The sequence below is a fragment of the Argentina anserina genome, chromosome 6 (genome assembly GCF_933775445.1).
Source record: "Argentina anserina chromosome 6, drPotAnse1.1, whole genome shotgun sequence".
NCBI lineage: Eukaryota > Viridiplantae > Streptophyta > Magnoliopsida > Rosales > Rosaceae > Argentina > Argentina anserina.
In genome coordinates this window covers 24,963,762-24,980,500 of record NC_065877.1, presented here as the reverse complement: position 1 = coordinate 24,980,500, position 16,739 = coordinate 24,963,762, and the positions used below count along the sequence as shown (strand labels likewise).

Sequence of the window (16,739 nt, the reverse complement as noted above, 5' to 3'; positions counted from 1 at the left end):
CTCATCCTTCGCCTTTCGTACGTACCATGCTACCATTAAACTTCGTTTATTTAAAGATAAAGTCGTACAACGAAGAAGGAAACCAGTGCAGGAAGAGTAGAGAAAGCAAAGCACAGAAACAATGGGGGGTTTTTTTAATTGGAATTCACAGAATTGAAGAGACGATCGACGGGTATTTGGTTTGATAGCTTGCAAAATGGTGCAGGTAGCACGAAAGGTTAAGGTCATGTGGAGATGAGATAAACAAATTATTAGGTACACTTGTGGACTGTTATAATTGTCCACCCGATCCTAGACATTTTGCTCTTCTATGGGCTCCCACTGTCTTAGAGTCACTTTCTAGTTCATTTAGCAACTAATTCGTGTTTTCTTCTCGTTACATCAATTAGTGTTGTGATTATAAGAGGAGAATCAGTAAATATAACTGTAAATTCTCCTTTTCCAACAACTGGTTGCGGTACATCTGGACTCTTACAAACTAAGTTCAAATAAACGCGGAAGTAAAGCTAGGATAGACACAGAAACCACAAGGTAGTAGATCGGATACAATGAAATGATTTAGCATTTATATATTGAAATGAATTGTGAAAGAAAGTAAAGAAAACAAGAATACTTTAGAAGTTACATTATGTTGATTCTCATTGATATAGAATAAAGAAGTTACAAGAGTTATATACCTAAGTTGAGATAATCGAATGACAAAACTACTCTAGGGTAAAACAATCTTATAATTCTAACAAGTTTTACATTGCTTTAATCGTCCGTGTTTGCTTCATATGCACTGCAACTGCTTTTCAGGTAAAACAGGCTGATGAGAGCTCCTTAGACCTGAACGTTCGATCCCCAGCCTTTCGTGTTGATTCGAATCCCAGTATATATCTGAGAACCCTTTGACAATTTGAAACGCGCGTCCAGGGGTACCAACTCACCAACCAATTATTCAACTCCTGAGTATCTCTAAAGTACTAAACTACATTCAAAATACCAGAATTTAGATACTTAATCAGTGGCACATATGCCCATTCCTTTTGATGCATCTATATACCCGTAATGTGATAGAATTGAATTGAAGACAAAGCCAAGTGCAGCTGGGCCACGCAATTAATCCATGCTAGCTATCAATCAACCTCTTGAAAAGTCACACATTTATATACGTAGAACTTAGAAGGGTACACAAAAGTACACAACATTTGTACGCATTACACATGCGTACATAGAATCATATTGATATTGTTGGTCTTACCCTAACATCGTATATAATTGAAAACGAAGCTTATAGCTAGCAGCTGGAGCATGATAGAATGTGATTTGAAGGAGGCTCGGGGTTTTGCATGTGGATGATGAAACCTAGCACATGCTTCTCTACGTGACGTGCATGCCTGCCTCCGTCTATATTCTGCATCGGATAATATAAATTTCCCAGATTAATTTCACGAATATGGCTTTGCTGACTCCTTTGTCTAAGGATAGGTATATGGGGATATTTTCCACCATGTTATTTGTTTAAGTAAAACAGACACGATCATAATATATATATGTTTGTTGTCCCTTCCCTATAGATTTCTAGCTAACCTTTTATGACTTTGGCATCATGTCACGGAAAATTCTAGTATACATCAATGTATACTATACATCTCACATCCGACGGTCCATATTGTTTTATGAGTGAGGTCAGAAAAATAATATCTGTTGTCAACCGTTAGATGTGGGATGTATAACATACATTGATGTATGCTAGATTAACCCTCATGACACGGGTCTAGTTTTTTCATTTTGCCTTCAGCTAGTATTAAGCAATATTGATTATAATTCATTCTCAAACTTCGATTACTAGATGGCCCCTTTGTTCATTGTGATAGTACTTAAATTTTGAGCTCCGAGTTTAGCAGGCGATATGATCACGGAAAAGTTAAGTGGTTTGGCTCCGACAGTTTGAGAACACGAACTTGTTCGACACTACGGATTAAATATGGTGGACAAGCTCCCAGTGCTTGTTGCTTCATAATTGTGACAAGAACCAAACCTAGCAAGCTTCCCGGTCGTCCTCAAAGATTGCATTGACCGGTCTTGGTGATGAGGTTAGCTGGCTGAGATATATGAGCTTAAAAATGAAAGCCTACCCGTATATTTTTGGAACTCCTTTTTATAGAATGTTATAGTTTGTCTACGTTACACCGTATATAAGTGCATGTGCTGTACGCGTACGTCTACAACAATCAACCTCTTTTCTCGTATAACTGCATTAAGTTTTCTCTATCTTGATAGCCAGCTGCCAAAACTTATGTTTGATCTTAATTTGTAAGGTCTCGATTGCTGTAACTTCGTCTTTGGCTGAATGTGTTCCTTATTAGATTAGATATCCCTCGACATACTGTATTGTCTGTATATAGTTTAATATACTTGTACTAATTAACTTCTACGTATATATTCCATCCAAGTTAGAACCCTATATATACATCCCCCCCACCAAAAAAGTTAGAACCCTAGACGTACTGGAGGCTAGGTTAATTTTGAACTACATGCATATAGGAATATTCACAGTATAGCTGGAAGCATTGGTATAAAGTCGATATCCTAAAGCAGCTGAGCAGGAAAGGGATCAATCGGAGCACTGAAAAGGAAAATGGGTGGCTATTGATGTTTACTTAGATTTTAGAAAGCATCCCACATGGAGCACCAATTTTTTTTTTCCACCATGAAGAAAATATGCCCAACTGAATAGTGATCAGCTTATAAATGGTAATGGGAAGCAGGACTTCTAAATTAGTTGAATGATGATGATAACTGATAAGGTTTGGGGTATAGGCTTCTTTTTCGGAAGTCCCACTCCATGATGAACAAATACCCATTCTCTCCATATGTGACCTTCAATTCCTATTCACATGGCCAGAGAGATAACGATCAAATCAAGATGTGTTCATCATGGCATGAGATTCTGTTCATCTGATCAAGGGAACAATTCTGAAAAAACGAAGTTCTTTGCTTTGGTTTCATTTGCATTATGAGTAACATGAACAAGATGGGCGAAGGAATATACACTTTGTCTCATATCTTCTTTCTTTACCTTTAGGATTGGAATTTGACCCCAAAACTGTTTGACAAACTTGGGAAGGGGGGTATATAATTCAACAAAAGAAGCTAATCCCAGTTGCTAGCTAGGTGGGTATGCACCTTTAGATTCTTATGTTATTCTTAACAAATTGAGTTAATTATGTAAAACTGTGTGCTGTATAGTACAAATTGATCGATTTAATATAGCAATTATGAACTAAATGGAACAAATTAATCTTTAGGGTAAACTAGAACCAGTAATTAAACTATTCGCTCCCCTTTTCTCAGAGGAGTCGAGCAGTGCGAAACCTAGGTTTCAAGGAGAAACGGCGGTGCCTATAGGATCTGCTCGCGTTGGGGGCCTCGGACACCCATCTTCTGGTGTCGCCCATTTAGGTGGTTGCTCCTCGGACACCCATCTATGGTGCTTTCGTTTTTATTTTCTGGGTTGTGGTTCTTTGATCGGCGATCAAAGTACGAATAAGAAGTTGGGTTTCTTCCCATTCGAATCTTAGGTGTATATTAGCGGCGACCTATTTTCTCCCAAGGTAAGAGCCGGGTAGCGGAGCCAAGACCTTGCGCTCCTGTTCTGTTTTTGTTCCGGTGGCAAAAGTCGGGTTCAACGGTTGGTAACGATGACAAAAGTAGTTGGGCTTGTTGATCTATTTTCTTCTTGTACCAGCGTCGCTTGTCTGAGGGTCAGCGAAAGCTCTCCATGGCGGAAGCCACCAGATTGAGGTGGCTGAGGAACCCTTGTGGCCAGTTGTTCGGATCTACAATCGGAGAGGGAGATTTTGGGGTATTGGGCCTTAGTCTCTTTGTGTTATGCTTCATAATTTCAATTCTCTTTTTTTTGATGGTTTGATATGTTTTTGGACTCAAAGGGAAATATCATTTTTCTCCCTTATCTTGTCTCTCTCTTCTAGTGTAGGGTACGTAATTGATGCCTTAGGCCTGATTTGGTTGAAGTGTTACTTGATTTTGGGGTAAAAATGTTATTATGCTTTAGCTTTACTTAAGTTGTTTTTTTTTGTCTTGAACTTTAGTTTTTTTAATAAATGCGTTTGTGCGTTGTTATTAGCTTAATTTAGCTTGTATTTGGAGTGATTCTGTCACTCCATTTATTTGGTCCTTATGGCCGTGCATGGCGATTGTCAAATGAAGTCATTCATTCCCCTAAAAAAAGGAACAAATTAACAGGTCGGCCGCCTTGTGTCTAAAGAGACTTAAGGCATAAATTATTTTGAGGCCTTAAAATAGATACTTAAAAAAATCTTAAACAAAAAAAATCATCTACTATATATTAATAACTCACAAGTTTAAATTTCAATAAATTACGATTATTTTATGATGTCTTATGTGTTTTAGTAAAAAATTGTGAATGAATGATGGTAACTCATTAGACATATATATAAATACACTAATTTATAAAAAATATAGACTTTATTTTTATTTTTATCTCATGTTTGTTTAGTGGGTAATGCTAACTTTTCATTACTAAAAATGATAATGAGTCAATTTAGCTCTTTTTTTTTCTTTAATTGATGTCTCTTAAAATATAGGGCCGTAGAGCTTACTTACTCTTGCCCCGGGGGCCGGCAGTGCAAATTAATCTACTTGATATACCGATACATTAATTTAATGTACAACTACATCACCTCACATGAGTTCACCTGATTAAATGGGTTCATAAACTAGGGTAGGTTTTTTTTTTTGACTAAATTGATTAAATGATTAGTGATCTCAATTCACCAACGAAAGAGAGGGAGAGCTAAGCAAATTAAATTAGTAAATCAAGCAAAAACTAGCTAGATAATACTGATGCTATTCTTGACCTACCCACACTAGCTAGGCTTGGGCAGGCACATGGCTTTGCAAACACCAGTTGGCTACAGTTGCTTCTCCTTGTTTGTTCTTGTTAACCTTGTTTTGTATGGAGTTATAGTCAACTTGATTAATAATGCTGCTCCATGTAAATGCTCTTCTCACTAGATTATACTTAGTTTATACCCCATAAGTTTTAGATTAATTAACTGCTATACCAAACTTGAGATTTTTTGAGCATATCTTGAAATCTTAGTAGTAGTATATAAGGTCAAAGACCAACATAGGGTGGTCTATACTCTGTAATCTATAGGGGCTACTTGAGGCTTATTTGTTTAGCTCTGTTGGGCTTTGATAAAGAATTATGATGCTTGCCTCTGACTCTGAGTAATTGATACCTAGAAATTTCATTACTCCACCCAGAAAATCATTAGAACATTGCAAAATAGTGAAAATACTCTTAAGTACTGCCCCCTAGGAATGTAATGATCGATCAGAAAAAAAAAACAATCGTAATATATAAGAACTTGAGTAATCCAATATATTCACAAGCGAAGGCCCCGGCCGGATCATATGAATTTCATTGACTGTGATCGCGCATTAGTATTACAGTTAACGTACAGTTGGGATGTGATCACTTGGTAATTTACAGCTCATAGATATTAAAAACACATCCTATCCTCCACCAAATATATATCAGCTAACCAATTACATGCAACATATCAGATAATACACCTATGTATATATTCTCCTCACCATAGAAAATTTCTGCAGTATCAGAGAAGCACGGGATGTGAGTGATAGTGAGATTTCGCTTTGCTTTATAAGCTTCATCTCTACTTCTCCGTCATATACTCCGTGAAAGATGTTACACCAGAAAAAAACACATCGGCGCTATATATGTCACAGATGATCGACTATATATATGGATCGGTCTATAATCCAATAGTCTCAGTAATCGGTGTTACAGTACCACCATTGAGATCGATCGATCAAGTCTGTGCTCGTTTATCATGGCCAGAGTTTGTTGCTCCATCGAGACGGAGCCTAGGACCTTGAGTCAAGTACAACTCGACCATGCAAGGGTACTAGTTATATATACATTCCATCATTAATCATGCTACCTTCGTATATTATTATTTTCGTTCCGTATGTTTTGAGCTGCATGTTTTCGATCGATCAGTTTCGCATAATAACTATCCTGGCATGCAGGAAATGGCTGCAGATGTTGTTCAGAAGACGGAACCAAATGAAGCCTCAGCTACATTCAGTGAGGTAATGTTCTTTTACTTCACAGCATCCATCAATATCTATGAACTCTAGAATCGGTTGCTCGTGTACGCGAGCTTAAAACTAGTTAAGCATCGATTATGAGTAGCGCCTAGAATTGCGTTGATTAATTATATAGGATTGCTGTATCACTTGGCTATATCTAATCTAGCTTATAGGTGCCCAAGACCCCTAGTGAATGAGCATTTTCACAGTAAAGTGATACGGAAATAGAAGAAATCATGCATGATCCTCCTAGCTCGTGAGTTAGATATTCATCGCAAGAATGGGATGTTATAATTGCAGATAGAAGAAATTGGGCTTAATGAAGTATATATACGCGTTGAGTGTATGATCATTAATATATTGCTGCTTCTGAATTTGCAAATTAATTAATCTCTGTAGGGTTTGAGACCGATTTTTTCAAAGAGACAGATGATGGAGAAAGAAAATATTGATAACGAAGGTGAAGAAGCAAGTAACAATAAGCTAAATCTAAAGTTGGAGGAGGCTCAAGTACTTGAAAGACCATGCCAATGCTTGTGTGCACCTGTGAATATTGAAACACCGGATCAAGAAAAGATAAAGGAGCCCCTCTCGGCACCATTTTGAAGCCTCATATAGAACGTTGGTCGTGTAGCATATATATCATGGTGGTTACTAATTTGTAATCTAATTTAACTACTGGGTAATGGGTATAACTAAGGAAGATGTTTGAGAAGGCAATGATGCATATATGTCACTAGAGTAAATGATACTGGGATGTACGACATTTTTAATGATAAGATATATTTCTTTTAATTTTGGAGAAATTGAGTTAGTACTGAGAAGATTCATACAATTTAAATTTGAGAACTCTAAAATTTTAACCATACATGCTGATATCAAATATAATTTTGAGGTTGCAGGAAGTAGTTGAACTTGTTATTATGAAACAAAGATCGCTGCAGCGGCCCTGTGTACTAGCCCACCTTGAAAGAGTTGTCTAGCTAATAGCTCAAGTTCATTGATTTTACAATGGTATTCTTTCTGAAAAAAAAATTTACTAGTTTATCAAAAAAGAAAAGTTAACTCGCGACAGAGATGACATAGAGCCTAAACCCGAGATATAGAAACACCACTACACATATCCTCGTAGAGAACGTCATAAATGATAGCATGAGTCTCCTCTAACCAAACGCCATCAAGATAAAATTGACAAGCAAAGTGGGTTGATCTATTCGCCACACCATTCGTTTCACGAAATATATGTTGAATTATGACTAACTGAAAAACAGTAAAGTAATGCTTATAATTATCCAAAATATGACCCACCTCTGAAAGGTTCTCCTCTGATCTAGCAAGGGTGGCAATTAGGATGACTGAATCACTTTCAATGTCAATTTCAGACCAACCTTGGTGAATACTAAGGAGTAAGCCATATCTACACGCCTCCACTTCCATAATAAGAGCCGAGTGTGCATATACAAAAGGCTTCACAAGCGCATCAATTCCCACACCATTAAAATCCCACACCACTACCCCACACCACCACGTCCACACTCAGCAACAAATGCTCCATCAATGTTCATTTTCAGCCTTCCTCTCGGAGGGCACTCCCACTTCATCAACGACCACTTTCTCTTATCACAAAACAATGTATCATTCTAGACATTATTTTAGAGCGTTTTTTCCCATCGTAACACTAGAATCTCGCATCAATAACCATAAAAAATGTAGATTGGTTACTAATACTGTGACTATTAAAGTATTGAAATTCGACTTGACTTTTACTATGGAAATCCATATGAACAGACTCAACAGAGTAACAAACTGATTATTCCAATCAATTTCTGATGAAAAGGCATATGCCGGAGCGTAGGACCAAATAATGGTAAGAGTTCCGGAACAAAAAAATACTGTACGACGCCAATAATAGACGAGGACAAAATGGTAATATCGAACAAATACACCGAATCTAAATCAAATTTGAAAATGGTGGAAGAGGGTTTAGGGTTTCAAATTGGTCCGAAGGCCCAGAATAAAAGTCCTCCCATTTCTCAATCTTTAACTTCAATCCTTCGATTCCCAGGTGACTCTATCTCCCTAACCTCATCGCAGTTGTCGCTTTTTCAGTATTTAATTTTGAACTATTATTAGTTTTTTTTCGTGCTTAGAATCTGAATAACTGCAAGTTCAGTATTGTGGAATCAGAATCAAAGCCATTCAATTAAATAGGAGAATGAATTCGGTCTTTTCTGATCTACTGTGAAAAACAGTCTGGTCTTTATGTCCCTGTTTCATTGTGTGTTCATTTGATTTATGGCAAGAAAATAAAAGTACAAAATTTGGGTTTTTGCTGTTGTTTTTGAATTGGGTTCCAATAGTTTTGAACTGCACATAGATTCCTGGGGATTTTATCTAAACTACAAACTGTGCAATTTGGGGTGGTGATTTATACATTGTAAGATCAAAGTTACTTAAGGTTTGATACTAGGGGATGGACTCCAGGACCAAGATTCTGCGTTTACTTGCGTATATGAATTCACCGTGTTGATATTACTGTGAGAGTTTATTCTTAGTTTGAACTAAGCTGTCATTTGGTTGCCGAGAAAGTTTGCACGAGGAAAAGTAACAAAAGTTGGGATATTTTTGGGGATTGTAATATGTAAAGTAGTGTGTCAGGACTGAACATTCTCCGATATTTAGTTGTAATGAGATTATTTTAAACATTCTAGTTGCCGGAATAAACCAAGTATTCCTTGTTTGATGTGGAGACTAAATGCAATGCTGTGTTGTGGTGTTGATTTCCAGAGGCAAATCTGGCCTTGAAGAATTCACAGGATGAGTGCCACTGTGAACAGAACTCCGAAATCTAGCAGGCAGACATTGTTTTACCAGGATTTAGCTTCACCTATCTCGTCGCGGAGAGGAAAGATTTCAACTCCAGGCCAGGCGGCTGCAGTATCTGCTCTATGGCGTGAGAGTTGTAGTGATCGGTCGGACCTTCCCCCTCCTCCTCTCTACACTTTCGAAGACCGTTCAGATTTCTCCCCTGAATCTGGAATTCATGATTATCCGATATCCCCAGAAATCAAATCGGATCCCAGAAGTCCATTCCAAAGTTCTGGATATGATTTTTCTACTCCTGTTAAAAACAAATTGGAGGCCAGCACTTCTTATGCTCTCTCAAGTGGACAGCATGGGCAACAGGGTTCAGCTGGTATGAATTGGTGGGGGTCACCCTCAAAGAGTGGTGGTGAGCAAGACGACAAAGGAATGAGTTCACCTGTGGAGGGTGTTGTTCAGCCTGGTGCTCTGATCACTCTCCCACCTCCAAGGGAAGTTGCAAGGCCAGAAATGCAAAGGAATACCATGCCTGCTGCAAATCCCCAAGAGGAAGAATGGGTTACTGTTTATGGGTAATGACTTGACCACACCTTTTCTTATGCATTACTCTAAATTTAGTGGGATCTCTCTCTTGTTCTCTGTCATTTTTATCTTTGGTGTGCTTTTGGATGTCTTATTGTTTACCAAATTTTGAGGCGTAAGTTCTAGTGATTAAACCTTATTCAGTCTAAAGTTACATGCATGAGAGTACTTATCTATCTTTGTGTTGAAGTTATGAATCTACATTATGGCCTCTCATAGTGTTTGCTCTTTCCAGATTTTCTCCAGCTGATACAAATTTAGTTTTACGGGAGTTGGAGAAATGTGGTGTCATTTTGAAACATGTTCCTGGCCCAAGAGATGCCAACTGGATGCACATTCTATACCAGGTTCTTCTCTTTTACCGTGTTAAAGTATAGTGAATTTATACCATATATCAGTTTAGTTTTTGCAACCTTTATCTGTTTATAGATTTTAGAGCTAGGCTCACTATAAGAAATGCATGCCAAATGGAAGATAGAAGTTGAATAAAAATTAAGAAAACATCATGGGTCATTAAATTACACTCTTCCATTGATTATTGTTTTTCACGTATTGAAAGATACAGTCCTGAATTTTTTATTTGATTTATGTAAGAAGTGTACTGTATCTTCTGTTCAAATTGATTTTTGGTTGTCGACTAGGTGCTCTATGGAAGTCTGAATAAGATCCAAATGACTTCGTATTTCGTCTTGCCTTGTAATTTATTTTAGATCCGGGTTACAAAATCCTTGATCCACTACAAGCATTGCCAATTTTGTGACATGTATCGCTGCCAAATCATTATCACTTATGTAAAATTGGTTCAACATTGCTGCATGGAGGCATCATATGCACCTTGATCATTCCTAGGTCATTCTGTCTAAGAAATTGCAAGATCAAGTTATTACTGCTAGGCTATGACAAAAAAAGAAGAAGAAGAAAATGTGGTTATATTGAACGAAAGGAATTTATGATGGTGTTAGTTCATGGGTTGGCCATTTGGAAATAACAATCATTCTTTGGTTAATTTTTGACCTTCTTTCCCATCTTGTGTCTGGCCTCTTTTTGTTGTCATGATCCGCCCATTGTACTGGATATTTTTGTAGGTAGCGTATGTAATGTGGGTGTGCCTTTGTTTTTCAAATTCTTGGCTATATATTCCCAATGTGAATATGTGCTTTACTTGGCTGATGAATTAAGCTATGGTTTCGGCAACTGCACTGAAGATGATGTAAATTTGAGTACAAGTTCTGAATGTTCACTTCTTTGGTGGTGCAGAGTTCCTCTGATGCTCAGAAAGCTCTCAGTAAGAACGGGATGCAAATTAATGGAGCATTGATCATAGGTGTGAAGCCACTGGATCCAATGCAACGCCATACCTTAAATGAACGGCTCATCAACAATCAGGGTTTCATGACCTTGCCCCCGCCATCATCCACGAGACATGCAGAGCTGGATGCTTCAGGAGCGGCCCCTCGCCCTTACTATCTTCAAAATGGTAATACCAGTGCGCAGCAATCTGGAGGCACAATTGCTTCCCCAACGAAGTCTTTGGTTTCCAAGGTCATGGATTTGATGTTCGGAGTCTAGCTGCTGTGGTCAGCCAACTGTTACTGTGAGATTTCTGTGTCGAGATGTAATAGTTGCGGCGATTAGGTTTACCGTCCAAATTTGAAGGGGTGACCAGATCACTCAATTAAACCCCCCCTTTTATATTCTCCAGAATTTTCAAAGCTATAATAGTGTAATACAGGTCACTTGAGGGCGAGGTAAAACGTTTGGTTTGTTCCAGTTTTTGTGCAATGATTGATGGTTGATAGTTGATACCGTGGAGAGCTGATATCAATGATAGTGTCTCAGGCTTCTCTTGTCGCAGATTGATATAATGATATATTCTTCGAGTGGCATGCTCGGCTATGGCCCCAATAGTATATAGAACGTTTCAATGTTTAGGCAGATTTCGACTCTAACCCTCCCCCTTCTGCTGAATTTGATCCAAATTATGGAGATCATGTTGTTCCATGCTTCTACGTTCTATGCATGATAGTCGAGAACATGAATCATGCAATTACTTATGTGAGTAACATGGGCTTTAATGCTAGTCGTCAGTTTTGATTCCTACATAGGGAAGATGAATATCATCGTTTGTCCCAAACTCAATCCAGTAGCTAGTGCAATAATAATAGTTACGATTTAGATGCCACCTTAAATGTCTTCTGAACTTTCTGGGCTCGTCTCTAACATTTGACACGCAAGACGTACATGAACACAGATATAGTCATTGCATTGCTTTCTCCGGCAATTATTTTATCTTAGACTGCTTCTTTTTCTGTTTTCATCTGAAGTTGCTAAATAGATATGGATCATAGATAGATCACATCTACTTAAGAGTTGTACGTATTGATTTTTTTTCTTGATACGACCGACACTTTCTCTATGAAAAAAAACACAACATATCCTTTTCAAGAATGACATTTTTAGGATCAGGAAGAAGGTTCAAAACTTGAGGTGCCCCATGAGGTCCTTGATCGTTAGCTCATCGCAGTGGTGATTCCAAGTGACGAGTCCAACAAGTGTACGTGTGGTAGAACTGAAATACCGTATAACAAAACAAAGCTATCACTTCCATGGCGATATATGTACACAAGTACAGAGACTCACGGGTGCTGAACTGATCATGATCTTATCACCGCTATACGTATGTAGTGTTTCAAATGGTTGAACTCCAATAGGTTATTGACTTGATGTGATAGATAAGACAGACCTGAACTAGTTTGTACAATATGTTATGTGATATAAAATGATGTTTTCATTTGACTGATAGTAGAATGGATAGAATTTGAGACGAGATTGGGACTATCTTAAGGAGGCAGGGAGGTAAGGCAATGCCAAATTGCAAATTGGATATTATGTTCTACAAATGAATGTTTAAAGTAGAAAATTGAGTTAGTTTGTGATCAGTAGGAATGTTTGAGAGGCGTTTGAAATTAAATATATGTTGGCACCGCTATAAATACAAAATTGCATGATAGTATTATCATGACGTTCGGTCGAAAACGTCATCTTCTACTAATTTTACGACGTTTAAATTTGGATGACGTTATAAAAATGATGGCAAAAAAATGATCATTAAAACTTTTTGTGTGGTAGTGGCCACTGGTAATTAGTGCCGCACTACGAGATCATACTTGGTTTGCTATAATATACTTGTAGATCTCAGTTCTACAAATAGTCATTAAATCGTACCAAAACATAATTGTGATGACTTTGCTATTATCTCTTGTTTTGTCATAAAAAAGAACTGAACAAGGACAAATGGAAGAACACCGCATGGTAGAGTAACCGGTTGGTCCATTTATAAAACAAAAATCGCCAAATAGGCGTCACTAGTTCACTGCTACTTCTACCTCGCAGTTTGCTCACGTATCTCTACACCTACAACCCTCTCTCTCTCTCTCTCTCTCTCTCTCTCTCTCTCTCTCTCACCAAAAAGAGAGAAAAGACTACTGACGATGTTGGGCGGCAGGAAAACGACGTCATGCGACGTGGAGGTGGCGGAGACCAAGGCGGTGGCGAACGGAACCACCACGAGTAGTACTACTGGGCCGCAACAGCCGGCCAAGTCGTCATCTTCATCATCAGCTCATCAACTCGGGAAAGCTGACTTGGCTCACGTGTGCCTGAGGCTGCTCTGCATGGCGTCCTCCCTCACGGCGTTGTCGTTCATGCTCACTGCCCGGCAAGCCAGCAACATCACCATCTATGGTTTCCACTTCCCCGTTTACTCCAAGTGGTCTTTCGCTCAGTCCTTCGAGTAAGTCCCCCTTCTACTTTTCTCCATCTTGCCGGAAAGGTTCCATATTCCGGCCGTTGTCTACCTCTTTCGATTTCTTTTTTTCAAAATAGACTTGGTGTTTCGTGTTTATTTTTACTGCTCGGTTTTCTCCCAAGCTGGTCGGAGAATCCGGCCAGGTGTACTGGTTTGGTTTGTCATGTTATGTTGGTTTTCCCTTGAGACGAGGTTTCGTGTTGACGAAAGTACCCTTCTGATTGGCACTTCGAAAGTTCGAAGTGACAAGTTTTGAACCTAGCTATTCCCAGCTTCATTTCAATTTCGATGAACAGAATCAGACCCGTGAGGGATTTTAAAATTCTACTTGGTTTTTCTAAAATCTATTCACCCTTTTTTTTTATTTTGTCTCCTTTTAACATTTGTCATCTTGTTTGATATAACTTGGAAACTAGCTCACAAGTCACAACCAAGAATAATTGTTAGATCAAATTATTTGATAGCTGGAATCTTGCTCTATTGATTATATTGCCAAGAGTGGAATGTTTCCCCATAACTAATCTTGAAATTAACTAGTTGAAATAGAAATTTGCTCTGCATTTTAGGCCCCAGTGGTTACCAATTAATTGGGAAACAATCAATCAGAATTCCATGATCAAATATCATGTTTTACCGGCTATTGGGATTGTAGGGAAGTTGCATCTGTGTTTCTCGTCATGCATTAGTAATGTAGCATTGATCATTTGAAGTGCATGAATTTGAATCTGGGAGTTTAAACTTGAAATTAAAGTAAGATTTACATTTTACAATAGGTTAGTACTTAATAACGATAATGAGGTTATCTAGCAAATGTAATATTTTAGGTGTTGTTGTTGTTAAAACTTAAAGGGGCGATTTGGATGATATGAAGGTACTGAAGTTTCTAAATTTTGGGTGTGCAGATATGTGGTTGGTATCACAGCAGCTGTGACAGTTTATTCATTGCTGCAACTACTGATGAGTGGAACTAGGCTGCTGAGAAAGTATCCGATGATTCCCTCGAGGAATCATGCCTGGCTTAGCTTTGCTGGGGATCAGGTAATCCATACACCCTTGTAAATTGGCCTTTGCGGAAATGCAATTACAACCCGGCATATAAGCTCTGTGGTTTTAGTGGTTTCTTCAATTTGTTGATAATTAGTTTCCTCTCTAGCCCATCCTCCTGAAAGTTCTGAGTTGAGTTTGTAGTAATATAGCTTTGTTTTTTTAGTTATAATGTCCTCCTGCTAGTATATAATAGACAGGCTTATCTGTCTCCTTGTATTGAAGTTGAATTATAATTGAAGATTCATAAGATTCTCACTTTGCTTAAAGTCCAGATGAAAACGATAAAAAACATATGTCATGTCACTCATGTGAATCAAGGTCTATATCATAGAGATTCATAATGGAGCAAATGATTCCATGATATTGGTAGAATTGTGTTTTCTTCCATATGGTATAGCTTGCATAGTACCAAACCCTTCCCAAATTCAACCTTGATGTCCTATTTGGTAGCACTACAGTATTTAGTATTTACATTTCAGTGAAATTGAAGTGTCACCGTTTTCCTTCCACAGGTATTTGCATATGCGCTGATGAGCGCAGGGTCAGCTGCATCCGGAGTAAGCAACCTGAATCGCACAGGAATCCGGCACACACCTCTCCCGAACTTCTGTAAACCACTAAATATCTTCTGCAACCACATTGCCATCTCCATAGCCTTCACTTTCTTAAGTTGCCTTTTGCTGGCCACATCTGCTGTTCAGAATGTAATCTGGCTCTCCAACAATTGAGCTACCCTGCTTATTTGTTTCCACGCAGTACTTAATCACTTGCACCCTAGCCATATCATAATTCTAAAACATTAAGCCTTATCTGTCTTAAGGCTTCATGTATTTCCTATATAGTTCCAAATACGTATCTTTCTTTATGTGGTGAAATGCTGAATGTTGAATAACTCAATGTCTAGGTCTCATCATTTAGCGCGGATCTGAAAAGCCGGTGGAGGCCAGCAAGCCCGATGGGCTTTTACCCGGCCTGGCCCGCGAGAAAGCCTGCAAAAGCTCGCTTCCGTGGGTAGAGAACCAGGTTTAGATTAGAGGTGTGAAACTTGGCCGTGAACCCGGCCCGCCAAAAGCTCACAAAACCCGGTCTGTGAAAGCTCGCTAAATAATAAAATATTATACATACATATTTTTATTAGGTTTTATAATAAAATTATCGCATTATGAAGCGACTATATGAAAGAAACTTCTTGGGACCGATCGACACTAGCCGAAGTGATCGGTATATATATATAGTGTATAATGACCCTGTAAAAAATTCATCCAATTCGGACCTCTTTTGTCTGTCGGAATTTCCGATAAACCGAAAACAACACTAATATGTCATAAGGGAAGATCCATTACCAAAATGCGAACACCGAAAGCCGTTTGCATATCTGAAATCACCTAATTTTTATCACCGATTGTGTGCGGTCGCACTAAGGAAACCCATTTGGTAAAGCCCCGGTCAATGAGGATTTTAATATGTCAAAACGCCTTTTTTTTGTTGACCGTAGGTACGGACGGTCAAATAATATCCAAAACAAACGAAATTTTTACGGGGTCCCTAAATATATATACTAATCACATCTACTGGTGTCGATTGACCATATTTCGAACTGGAGTTATCGATTGCCGAAGTGTCCACTAATGTATCACCACTTTTATATTAAGTTTTATAATAAAAATATCGCATTATGAAGCGACTATATGAAGAAAACTTCTCGGAATCGATCGACACCAACCGCAGTGATAGGTATATATATTTAGTGGTTCTGTAAAAATTTCATCCAATTCATACCTCGTTTGACCATCGGAATTTCAGGTATACCGAAAACACCACTTATATATCCTAAGGCCTCACCCATTACAAAGATATGAACGCCAAAAGCCGTTTGCATATTTAAAATCACCTAATTTTTGTTACCTATCGTGTGCGGTCGCACTGAAGAAATCTATTTGGCAAAGCTCCGGTAAATGGGGTTTCAATATGTCAAAACGCCTATTTTTTAGTTGACCGTTGGTACGAATGGTCAAACCATGTCCAAAACAGACGAAATTTTTACGGGGTCCCTAAATATATATACTGATCACATCTGTTGGTCTCGATCGACCATATTTTGAACTAGAGTTGGCGATCGCCTAAGTGTCAACTAATGTATTATAACCTTTATATTAGGTTTAGAATAAAAACTATCACATTATGAAACGACTATATGAATGAAACTTCTCGGGATTGATCGATACCAGCTGATGTGATCGGTATATATATTTAGTGACTCTATAAAAATTTCATCCAATTCGGACCTCATTTGACCGTTAGAATTTTCGGTAAATTGAAAACACTATTA

The 16,739-nt window shown here is 38.2% G+C and overlaps 3 protein-coding genes across 3 annotated transcripts in view; all 3 read left to right on the top strand.

Annotated features, from left to right (window-relative positions):
- The window catches only part of LOC126798978 (uncharacterized), a 187,386-nt gene that overhangs the window by 102,163 nt on the left and 68,484 nt on the right, over positions 1–16,739 (top strand). The window lies entirely within an intron of this gene.
- Positions 8,151–11,427, top strand: LOC126798971 (nuclear pore complex protein NUP35). The gene is made up of 4 exons (XM_050526073.1): positions 8,151–8,215; positions 8,938–9,545; positions 9,791–9,902; positions 10,813–11,427. The coding sequence occupies exons 2-4, from the start codon at positions 8,968–8,970 to the stop codon at positions 11,122–11,124; spliced, it is 1,002 nt and encodes a 333-aa protein (XP_050382030.1). The 5' UTR covers positions 8,151–8,215; positions 8,938–8,967; the 3' UTR covers positions 11,125–11,427.
- LOC126798975 (CASP-like protein 3A1) lies at positions 12,965–15,285 on the top strand. Its single transcript, XM_050526078.1, has 3 exons — positions 12,965–13,348; positions 14,266–14,401; positions 14,923–15,285. The coding sequence occupies exons 1-3, from the start codon at positions 13,047–13,049 to the stop codon at positions 15,136–15,138; spliced, it is 654 nt and encodes a 217-aa protein (XP_050382035.1). The 5' UTR covers positions 12,965–13,046; the 3' UTR covers positions 15,139–15,285.

Excerpts from the sequence above, each read along its gene's own strand:
- LOC126798971 (XM_050526073.1), top strand. The coding sequence starts at position 8,968 with ATGAGTGCCACTGTGAACAGAACTCCGAAATCTAGCAGGCAGACATTG. Across the intron at positions 9,546-9,790 it reads GAATGGGTTACTGTTTATGG|ATTTTCTCCAGCTGATACAA; the intron begins GTAATGACTTGA and ends TGCTCTTTCCAG. Across the intron at positions 9,903-10,812 it reads GGATGCACATTCTATACCAG|AGTTCCTCTGATGCTCAGAA; the intron begins GTTCTTCTCTTT and ends TTGGTGGTGCAG.
- LOC126798975 (XM_050526078.1), top strand. The coding sequence starts at position 13,047 with ATGTTGGGCGGCAGGAAAACGACGTCATGCGACGTGGAGGTGGCGGAG. Across the intron at positions 13,349-14,265 it reads TCTTTCGCTCAGTCCTTCGA|ATATGTGGTTGGTATCACAG; the intron begins GTAAGTCCCCCT and ends TTGGGTGTGCAG. Across the intron at positions 14,402-14,922 it reads TTAGCTTTGCTGGGGATCAG|GTATTTGCATATGCGCTGAT; the intron begins GTAATCCATACA and ends TTCCTTCCACAG.